Source organism: Stomoxys calcitrans, chromosome 1, assembly GCF_963082655.1.
Source record: "Stomoxys calcitrans chromosome 1, idStoCalc2.1, whole genome shotgun sequence".
NCBI lineage: Eukaryota > Metazoa > Arthropoda > Insecta > Diptera > Muscidae > Stomoxys > Stomoxys calcitrans.
In genome coordinates, this window is record NC_081552.1 from 43606648 (window position 1) to 43618840 (window position 12193).

The 12193-nt window shown below is 39.5% G+C and overlaps 1 protein-coding gene across 1 annotated transcript in view; it reads left to right on the top strand.

Annotated features, from left to right (window-relative positions):
• The window catches only part of LOC106093796 (uncharacterized), a 142242-nt gene extending 132810 nt beyond the window's left edge, over positions 1-9432 (top strand). Inside the window, exon 14 of the mRNA XM_059364926.1 lies at positions 7-9432. Within this exon, the coding sequence (XP_059220909.1) occupies positions 7-9254 (9248 nt within the window). The 3' untranslated portion in view covers positions 9255-9432. The remainder of the gene's footprint in view (positions 1-6) is intronic.
• Positions 9433-12193: the final 2761 nt, after the last annotated feature.

The window sequence follows — 12193 nt, forward strand, 5'->3', positions numbered from 1 at the left end:
TTTTAGTTCTGCTTCTAGTTTTTATAACAGGAGTTGGTCTAGTTACTCCATCATTTGGTAAGAGGGCTAATTGTCAGGATGGAGAAATTGTCGCAAATGACAACAACTGTTATTCCTACTACATCTGCTGCAATGGAGAACTAACCGAAAAGTGCTGCGAAGAAGGCTACTACTTTAACAAGCTAACTAAAAAATGTGAAAAGGATGTTTCTCACATATGTTGGCCTAACTGTAAGGATGGGGATGTTTCGGAAAATGAACACTCATGTTTCTCCTACTACGTTTGCTGCAATGGCAAATTTCAGGAAGAATTCTGTCAAGAGGCGTACTACTTCAACTTGATAACAAAAAAATGTGAGATAGATGTAGATAATGTCTGTAGGCCCCGTTGTCAAGACGGAGAAGTGACGTCAAAAGAAAATTGCTGCTATTCTTATCTGGAATGTGACAAAGGAGTTTGGAAGGAAGAACTCTGCAACAAAGGCCACTACTTTAACTCAAATACCAAGAAATGTGAAAAAGATGTGAACAATATCTGCTGGCCCAAGTGTAATGAAGGCGAAATTACGGCAAATGGAAACGTCTGTTACTCTTACCATGTCTGCCATAATGGCGAACTAGAAGAAAAATTCTGCGAAAAGAACTATTACTTCAACTCCCAAACCAAAAAATGCGAGAAGGATGTCTCACACACATGCTGGCCTGCAGAAGAATGTCAAGAAGGAGATGTTGCAGCAACCCTTTCTTGTTCTTCATACCGTCAATGTCAGAGTGGATCCTGGAAAGAAGAGTTCTGCAATAAAGGATACTACTTTAACTCAAAAACCAAGAAATGTGAAAAAGATGTGAACAATATCTGCTGGCCCAAGTGTAATGAAGGCGAAATTACGGCAAATGGAAACGTCTGTTACTCTTACCATGTCTGCCATAATGGCGAATTACAAGAAAACTTCTGCGAAAAGGACTATTACTTCAACTCTCAAACCAAGAAATGCGAGAAGGATGTCTCACACACATGCTGGCCTGCAGAAGAATGTCAAGAAGGAGATGTTACAGCAACCCTATCTTGTTTTTCATACCGTCAATGTCAGAGTGGATCCTGGAAAGAAGAATTCTGCAACAAAGGATACTACTTTAACTCAAATACCAAGAAATGTGAAAAAGATGTGAACAATATCTGCTGGCCCAAGTGTAATGAAGGCGAAATTACGGCAAATGGAAACGTCTGTTACTCTTACCATGTCTGCCTTAATGGCGAACTAGAAGAAAAATTCTGCGAAAAGGACTATTACTTCAACTCTCAGACCAAGAAATGCGAGAAGGATGTCTCACACTCATGCTGGCCTGCAGAAGAATGTCAAGAAGGAGAAGTTACAGCAACCCTTTCTTGTTCTTCATACCGTCAATGTCAGAGTGGATCCTGGAAAGAAGAGTTCTGCAATAAAGGATACTACTTTAACTCAAATACCAAGAAATGTGAAAAAGATGTGAACAATATCTGCTGGCCAAAGTGTAATGAAGGCGAAATTACGGCAAATGGAAACGTCTGTTACTCTTACCATGTCTGCCATAATGGCGAACTAGAAGAAAAATTCTGCGAAAAGAACTATTACTTCAACTCCCAAACCAAAAAATGCGAGAAGGATGTCTCACACACATGCTGGCCTGCAGAAGAATGTCAAGAAGGAGATGTTACAGCAACACTTTCTTGTTCTTCATACCTTCAATGTCAGAGTGGATCCTGGAAAGAAGAGTTCTGCAACAAAGGATACTACTTTAACTCAAATACCAAGAAATGCGAAAGTGATGTGGACAATATCTGCTGGCCTAAGTGTAATGAAGGTGAAGTTACGGCAAATGGAAACGTCTGTTACTCTTACCATGTCTGCCTTAATGGCGAACTAGAAGAAAAATTCTGCGAAAAGAACTATTACTTCAACTCCCAAACCAAAAAATGCGAGAAGGATGTCTCACACACATGCTGGCCTGCAGAAGAATGTCAAGAAGGAGAAGTTACAGCAACCCTTTCTTGTTCTTCATACCGTCAATGTCAGAGTGGATCCTGGAAAGAAGAGTTCTGCAATAAAGGATACTACTTTAACTCAAATACCAAGAAATGTGAAAAAGATGTGAACAATATCTGCTGGCCAAAGTGTAATGAAGGCGAAATTACGGCAAATGGAAACGTCTGTTACTCTTACCATGTCTGCCATAATGGCGAACTACAAGAAAAATTCTGCGAAAAGAACTATTACTTCAACTCTCAGACCAAGAAATGCGAGAAGGATGTCTCACACTCATGCTGGCCTGCAGAAGAATGTCAAGAGGGAGATGTTACAGCAACACTTTCTTGTTCTTCATATCGTCACTGTCAGAGTGGATCCTGGAAAGAAGAATTCTGCAACAAAGGATACTACTTTAACTCAAATACCAAGAAATGTGAAAAAGATGTGAACAATATCTGCTGGCCTAAGTGTAATGAAGGCGAAATTACGGCAAATGGAAACGTCTGTTACTCTTACCATGTCTGCAATAATGGCGAACTAGAAGAAAAATTCTGCGAAAAGGACTATTACTTCAACTCTCAGACCAAGAAATGCGAGAAGGATGTCTCACACTCATGCTGGCCTGCAGAAGAATGTCAAGAAGGAGAAGTTACAGCAACCCTTTCTTGTTCTTCATATCGTCACTGTCAGAGTGGATCCTGGAAAGAAGAATTCTGCAACAAAGGATACTACTTTAACTCAAATACCAAGAAATGTGAAAAAGATGTGAACAATATCTGCTGGCCTAAGTGTAATGAAGGCGAAATTACCGCAAATGGAAACGTCTGTTACTCTTACCATGTCTGCCATAATGGCGAACTAGAAGAAAAATTCTGCGAAAAGGACTATTACTTCAACTCTCAGACCAAGAAATGCGAGAAGGATGTCTCACACTCATGCTGGCCTGCAGAAGAATGTCAAGAAGGAGATGTTACAGCAACCCTTTCTTGTTCTTCATACCTTCAATGTAAGAGTGGATCCTGGAAAGAAGAGTTCTGCAACAAAGGATACTATTTTAACTCAAATACAAAGAAATGCGAAAGTGATGTGGACAATATCTGCTGGCCCAAGTGTAATGAAGGCGAAATTACCGCAAATGGAAACGTCTGTTACTCTTACCATGTCTGCCATAATGGCGAACTAGAAGAAAAATTCTGCGAAAAGGACTATTACTTCAACTCTCAGACCAAGAAATGCGAGAAGGATGTTTCACACACATGCTGGCCTGCAGAAGAATGTCAGGAAGGAGATGTTACAGCAACACTTTCTTGTTCTTCATACCTTCAATGTAAGAGTGGATCCTGGAAAGAAGAGTTCTGCAACAAAGGATACTACTTTAACTCAAATACCAAGAAATGTGAAAAAGATGTGAACAATATCTGCTGGCCAAAGTGTAATGAAGGCGAAATTACGGTAAATGGAAACGTCTGTTACTCTTACCATGTCTGCCATAATGGCGAACTAGAAGAAAAATTCTGCGAAAAGAACTATTACTTCAACTCCCAAACCAAAAAATGCGAGAAGGATGTCTCACACACATGCTGGCCTGCAGAAGAATGTCAAGACGGAGATGTTACAGCAACCCTTTCTTGTTCTTCATACCGTCAATGTCAGAGTGGATCCTGGAAAGAAGAGTTCTGCAATAAAGGATACTACTTTAACTCAAATACCAAGAAATGTGAAAAAGATGTAAACAATATCTGCTGGCCAAAGTGTAATGAAGGCGAAATTACGGCAAATGGAAACGTCTGTTACTCTTACCATGTCTGCCATAATGGCGAACTACAAGAAAACTTCTGCGAAAAGAACTATTACTTCAACTCTCAAACTAAAAAATGCGAGAAGGATGTCTCACACACATGCTGGCCTGCAGAAGAATGTCAAGAAGGAGATGTTACAGCAACACTTTCTTGTTCTTCATACCGTCAATGTCAGAGTGGATCCTGGAAAGAAGAATTCTGCAACAAAGGATACTACTTTAACTCAAATACCAAGAAATGTGAAAAAGATGTGAACAATATCTGCTGGCCCAAGTGTAATGAAGGCGAAATTACGGCAAATGGAAACGTCTGCTACTCTTACCATGTCTGCCATAATGGCGAACTAGAAGAAAAATTCTGCGAAAAGGCCTATTACTTCAACTCTCAGACCAAGAAATGCGAGAAGGATGTCTCACACTCATGCTGGCCTGCAGAAGAATGTCAAGAGGGAGATGTTACAGCAACACTTTCTTGTTCTTCATATCGTCACTGTCAGAGTGGATCCTGGAAAGAAGAATTTTGCAACAAAGGATACTACTTTAACTCAAATACCAAGAAATGTGAAAAAGATGTGAACAATATCTGCTGGCCTAAGTGTAATGAAGGCGAAATTACCGCAAATGGAAACGTCTGTTACTCTTACCATGTCTGCCATAATGGCGAACTAGAAGAAAAATTCTGCGAAAAGGACTATTACTTCAACTCTCAGACCAAGAAATGCGAGAAGGATGTCTCACACTCATGCTGGCCTGCAGAAGAATGTCAAGAAGGAGAAGTTACAGCAACCCTTTCTTGTTCTTCATATCGTCACTGTCAGAGTGGATCCTGGAAAGAAGAATTCTGCAACAAAGGATACTACTTTAACTCAAATACCAAGAAATGTGAAAAAGATGTGAACAATATCTGCTGGCCTAAGTGTAATGAAGGCGAAATTACCGCAAATGGAAACGTCTGTTACTCTTACCATGTCTGCCATAATGGCGAACTAGAAGAAAAATTCTGCGAAAAGGACTATTACTTCAACTCTCAGACCAAGAAATGCGAGAAGGATGTCTCACACTCATGCTGGCCTGCAGAAGAATGTCAAGAAGGAGAAGTTACAGCAACCCTTTCTTGTTATTCATATCGTCACTGTCAGAGTGGATCCTGGAAAGAAGAATTCTGCAACAAAGGATACTACTTTAACTCAAATACCAAGAAATGTGAAAAAGATGTGAACAATATCTGCTGGCCTAAGTGTAATGAAGGCGAAATTACCGCAAATGGAAACGTCTGTTACTCTTACCATGTCTGCCATAATGGCGAACTAGAAGAAAAATTCTGCGAAAAGGACTATTACTTCAACTCTCAGACCAAGAAATGCGAGAAGGATGTCTCACACTCATGCTGGCCTGCAGAAGAATGTCAAGAAGGAGATGTTACAGCAACCCTTTCTTGTTCTTCATACCTTCAATGTAAGAGTGGATCCTGGAAAGAAGAGTTCTGCAACAAAGGATACTATTTTAACTCAAATACAAAGAAATGCGAAAGTGATGTGGACAATATCTGCTGGCCCAAGTGTAATGAAGGCGAAATTACCGCAAATGGAAACGTCTGTTACTCTTACCATGTCTGCCATAATGGCGAACTAGAAGAAAAATTCTGCGAAAAGGACTATTACTTCAACTCTCAGACCAAGAAATGCGAGAAGGATGTTTCACACACATGCTGGCCTGCAGAAGAATGTCAGGAAGGAGATGTTACAGCAACACTTTCTTGTTCTTCATACCTTCAATGTAAGAGTGGATCCTGGAAAGAAGAGTTCTGCAACAAAGGATACTACTTTAACTCAAATACCAAGAAATGTGAAAAAGATGTGAACAATATCTGCTGGCCAAAGTGTAATGAAGGCGAAATTACGGTAAATGGAAACGTCTGTTACTCTTACCATGTCTGCCATAATGGCGAACTAGAAGAAAAATTCTGCGAAAAGAACTATTACTTCAACTCCCAAACCAAAAAATGCGAGAAGGATGTCTCACACACATGCTGGCCTGCAGAAGAATGTCAAGACGGAGATGTTACAGCAACCCTTTCTTGTTCTTCATACCGTCAATGTCAGAGTGGATCCTGGAAAGAAGAGTTCTGCAATAAAGGATACTACTTTAACTCAAATACCAAGAAATGTGAAAAAGATGTAAACAATGTCTGCTGGCCAAAGTGTAATGAAGGCGAAATTACGGCAAATGGAAACGTCTGTTACTCTTACCATGTCTGCCATAATGGCGAACTACAAGAAAACTTCTGCGAAAAGAACTATTACTTCAACTCTCAAACTAAAAAATGCGAGAAGGATGTCTCACACACATGCTGGCCTGCAGAAGAATGTCAAGAAGGAGATGTTACAGCAACACTTTCTTGTTCTTCATACCGTCAATGTCAGAGTGGATCCTGGAAAGAAGAATTCTGCAACAAAGGATACTACTTTAACTCAAATACCAAGAAATGTGAAAAAGATGTGAACAATATCTGCTGGCCCAAGTGTAATGAAGGCGAAATTACGGCAAATGGAAACGTCTGTTACTCTTACCATGTCTGCCATAATGGCGAACTAGAAGAAAAATTCTGCGAAAAGAACTATTACTTCAACTCCCAAACCAAAAAATGCGAGAAGGATGTCTCACACACATGCTGGCCTGCAGAAGAATGTCAAGAAGGAGATGTTACAGCAACCCTTTCTTGTTCTTCATACCGTCAATGTCAGAGTGGATCCTGGAAAGAAGAATTCTGCAACAAAGGATACTACTTTAACTCAAATACCAAGAAATGTGAAAAAGATGTGAACAACATCTGCTGGCCCAAGTGTAATGAAGGCGAAATTACGGCAAATGGAAACGTCTGTTACTCTTTCCATGTCTGTCTTAATGGCGAACTACAAGAAAACTTCTGCGAAAAGGACTATTACTTCAACTCTCAGACCAAGAAATGCGAGAAGGATGTCTCACACACATGCTGGCCTGCAGAAGAATGTCAAGAAGGAGATGTTACAGCAACCCTTTCTTGTTCTTCATATCGTCAGTGTCAGAGTGGATCCTGGAAAGAAGAATTCTGCAACAAAGGATACTACTTTAACTCAAATAACAAGAAATGTGAAAAAGATGTGAACAATATCTGCTGGCCCAAGTGTAATGAAGGCGAAATTACCGCAAACGGAAACGTCTGCTACTCTTACCATGTCTGCCATAATGGCGAACTACAAGAAAACTTCTGCGAAAAGGACTATTACTTCAACTCGCAAACCAAAAAATGCGAGGAGGATGTTTCACACACATGCTGGCCTGCAGAAGAATGTCAAGAAGGAGATGTTACAGCAACACTTTCTTGTTCTTCATACCGTCAATGTCAGAGTGGATCCTGGAAAGAAGAATTCTGCAACAAAGGATACTACTTTAACTCAAATACCAAGAAATGTGAAAAAGATGTGAACAATATCTGCTGGCCCAAGTGTAATGAAGGCGAAATTACGGCAAATGGAAACGTCTGTTACTCTTACCATGTCTGCCACAATGGCGAACTAGAAGAAGAATTCTGCGAAAAGGACTACTACTTTAACAGTCAAACCAAAAAATGTGAAAAGGATGCTTCACACACATGTTGGCCAGTTCGAGTATGTGAAGAAGGGGAAATTACGGCTAGCAATTCATGTTCTTCCTACCTTCATTGCCTAAATGGAGCATGGAATGAAAAATTTTGCAACGAAGGATACTACTTTAATTCTAAAACCATGAACTGCGAAAGAGATGTGCACAATATTTGCTCGTCCGGGTGTAAAGATGGTGAAATCACAGCAAACGACAAAACTTGTTATGCCTACTACGTCTGCTATAATAGCGAACTAAAAGAAGAATTCTGCGAAAAAGGCTACTACTTTAACAGCCAAACCAAGAAATGCGAAAAAGATGTTTTACACACATGTTGGCCTGTGTGCGAGGAAGGGGAAGTTTCGGCAGGCAATTCCTGTTTTTCGTACCTTCAATGTAATAATGGATCATGGAACGAAGAAAGCTGCAATGTAGGTTACTACTTCAATGCTAACACTAAGCAATGTGAAAAAGACGTGGACAATATTTGCTTGCCCAAGTGTAAAGATGGCGAAATCGTATCAAATGACAAAATCTGTTATGCCTACTACGTCTGTTATAATGGCGAACTTAAAGAAGAATTTTGCGAAAAAGACTACTACTTTAACATACAAACCAATAAATGCGAGAAGGATGTTTCACACACATGTTGGCCTGTACAAGAATGTGAGGATGGAGACATCTCAGCAAGCAATTCCTGTGCTTCTTACCTTCAGTGTAAACATGGATTTTGGAATGAAGAATTTTGCGCCGAAGGGTACTACTTTAATGCTGGCACTAAGCAATGTGAAAAGGATGTGAGCAATATTTGCCGCCCACAGTGTAAGGAAGGCGAAATCACAGCAAACGATAATATCTGCTATGCCTACTATGTCTGCTCCAATGGCGAACTTAAAGAAGAATTCTGCGAAAAAGATTACTACTTCAACAGTCAAACCAGAAAATGTGAGAAGGATGTTTCACACATATGTTGGCCTACACACGCATGTGAGGATGGAGAAATTTCAGCAAGCAATTCCTGTGATTCTTACCTTAAATGTAATAATGGATCATGGGAGGAAAAAAGCTGCAATGTAGGATACTACTTCAACGCTGACACCATGCAATGTGAAAAAGATGTAAACAATATTTGCCGACCAAAGTGTAAGGACGGCGAAATCACAGCAAATGACAAAACTTGCTATTCTTACTACGTCTGCTGTAGCGGCGAACTAAAAGAAAAATTCTGCGAAAATGGCTACTACTTTAACATTTACACAAAGAAATGTGAAAAAGATGTTGACAATACATGTCATCCAAGGTGCAAAGATGGTGAAATAACAGCAAATGACAACAATTGTTATTCATACTACGTATGTTGCAATGGGCAAATGAAAGAAAAGTGCTGCGAAAAAGGCTATTACTTTGACCAACAAACCAAGAAATGCGAGGAGGATGTTTCTCACACTTGCTGGCCATCATGCCAGAATGGACAACTTTCACTTGGCGACACCTGTGCTTCGTATCTTAAATGCGACAATGGTAACTGGAATGAGTACCACTGTTCTGAAGGCTATTACTTTAAATTGCAGTCTAGGAAGTGTGAAACGGATACGGAAGGCATATGTTGGCAAACCGAAAATGATTCAATTTGTCGCGACAAGCTAAATGGTAAACCTCTTCCTGGAAGTAATTGTCAACAATTTGTAGTTTGTACTGGAGGAACACCCAATACTTTTAATTGCCCCAATGGATTGCATTTCAACGCAAAGACAGGTGTTTGCGACTTTCCCGAAAAAGCTAAGTGCGATGTGAACTACAATTCTGCTTTAGCTACTCTACGATTTTAATTCGAGATAAATGTACGCGTTGGCGCAGAAATCTTTGGATCTTAATAATCGTATATAGCATATAAAATATACATAAACATTATATAGAGCAAAAAAATATATATAAGAAATATATCCCATTTAGAGTCATGATCATATACGATACAATGAATTGAATAAAGTAAAATTTTCTCCAGGACTTAATTTTTTTTATTTTGTAATAAATGAGTTATGTCGCAATGGTAATTCCATTTATGTTCAGCCGTTTGCTTTTCATTTAAAAACATTTTTTAATTTGTATCAGAGAACAGATTGCTGCCACTCACTTTTATAACGCATTCATAGTTTCGTTGCTTTTGGTTTGTCTTCATTCAACAATTGCAAGTAATGATGTTGCTTTCAAATGCATTCATTTTCTAGCCATGTCCGTCCGTCTGTCGAAAGCACGCTATCTTGCGAAATTTGCACAAATACTTCTTATTAGTGTAGGTCGGCTGGGATTGTAAATGGGCCATATCGGTTCATGTTTTGAAATAGCCGAAATTTTCAACTTATCGTTTTGGTATGACATCCAACAACTGTGCCAAGTATGGTCCAAATCAGTCCATAACCTGATATAGCTGCCATATAAATCGATCCTGGGTCTTGACTTCTTGAGCTCCTAGAGGGCGCAATTCTCATCCGATTTGTCTGAAATTTTGCACATAACGTTTTGGTATGACTTCCAACAACTGTGTCAAGTATGGTCTAAATCAGTCTATATCCTATTATAGCTGCCATATAAACCAATCTCCCGATTAGATATCTTGAGCCTCTAGAGGGAGCAATTGTTATCTAATTTGGCTGAAATTTTGCACATGTCGTTTTAGTATGGCTTCCACCGACTGTGCCAAGTATCGTCTAAATCAGTCCATAACCTGATATAGCCGCCATATAAATCGATTACCTGATTTGGCTCATTGAATCCTAGACGGCCAATTCTTATACAATTTGGCTGAAATTTTGCATATGCATATCGATTCGTAACCTGACAAAGCTGCCATATAAACTGATCTCTCAATTTGACTTTCTGAGCCTCTCGAAGGCGCAATTATTGCTCGATTTGCCTAAAATTTTGGAGGTGATATTTTTATATGACTTGTACGGCATGACAAGTACGGTCCATATTGGTCAATAACTTTATATAGCTCATATATAGTTGGTGGAGGGTACATAAGTATTGTCCCGGCCGCATTTACTTGATTTATATTGCCGTTACACCACTAACAACAAACTCTGAAATCTGACACACTAAAAATAAGAAATGATTCGCACCATTTAAATTTAAGACAAAATTAAAACAACCATACCCGCCCAAAATCAAAAGTAGATCGATCGGGACAATATGGAACTCAAATGAAAGGTATTGCAGAGCAAAGTACTAATATCATATTAAAAATTGGGTCCATGTATCTAGGGGGCCGGCCCAAGCCCATAACTGCCAAAACCTAAAACCACTTCAAATAGGCATTTTTGGCGATAATACCAATATGGGACTCAAATGCAAGGTGTTTGGGAGTAGACTTCGAATGAAATGAAATTAGGGGTCGCAACAACCCCTAAACCAGTTCCCAAATCGTAATATTAGCTAATCATGACTATATTGTTTTCAAATGAAAGGTATTTGAGTGTAAATTACGAACATGACACTAAAATTTGTGTCCAACTATCTGGGCGGCGCTCTAACCCCTAAAATCACCCCAAATAGGTTAACTGACCAATCATGACAATGGTGGGATCAAGCGATTTATATTTTATGTAGAATGCGAACCGTACATACAAACCTACACAATCTGAAATTTTCATAGACTGTGTAAGTTGGTCTGGAAGGATCGATAGACTATATAATTCAATGATATAGAAAGTGGACGGACCCTAGCCTAAAATCCACCTCACCACAAAAGACATCCCCGAATAGGAAATTTCTTGACAATGGTAATATGGGATTCAAAGGAAAAGTATTTGGAAGTAGAACACGAATTTGGTATCCGCTTCTGGTGCAAATCCCTAGATGTCCACCACACTCCCAAACAGGACATGCTTACAGAACATGGCAATATGGAGGAGGGGTGCGCTCCCAGACAATTGGCACCAGAATTGCCTACCAAATCCCTGTTCTACTTCCAAATACCCTTCTTTTGGGCCCCATATTGCCATGATCGATAAATACGTCCTGCTTGTGGGGTGGAGCGGCCAGCCCGACACTTGACCCTGAAAAAAGATATCAGTTTTGTGCTCCACTTTCAAATACCTTTCAATTGAGTCCCATATTGTATGCCGGTTTTTAAGGGGTTTTTGGAGAATGGCGGCCCCCAGATAATTTGACACAACTTTTAACACCATGTTCGTATTCTACCCTCCAATAATTTTCATTTGAGTTCCATGTTGCCATTATCGGCCAATAGGGGTGTTTTAAGGTAGGTTAAGGGTAGGGTGCCTAAATACTTGGAATTTTCAATATACTTGGAATTTCATAAATATCTATCATTTGAGTCCCACATTGTCCAGATCGGTCCAATTTTATTTTTAGGCTGTGCTTTTGTGGTAAATTGGAGGGTCCGCTTCAGATATCAACAAATTATATAGCTTACTAGCTGACCCGGGCCCGCTCTGCTGCGCCTTCTTTTACTTTACATGGAACAAAATTTTCCTTGGAATATTTATTTTCGACCACTAAAGAGTTTTGGCTTGGCTAAAAAGTGTTTAACTTTTAAGTGCCTTTATCTGAATCCCATATGAACTTTATTGGTCAAAAAATTTAAGTTTGGATGTAAGGTGTACTCCGTTCTTAAAATACTTTATTTCAGCCCGATATTCTCATAATATCTGATTTAGGAGTGTTTTTGGGGGTGGGGTGGTCCCCCAGACACTTGGCCCTGAAAAAATATCAGCATCGCGCTCTTCTTTCAAATACCATTTAT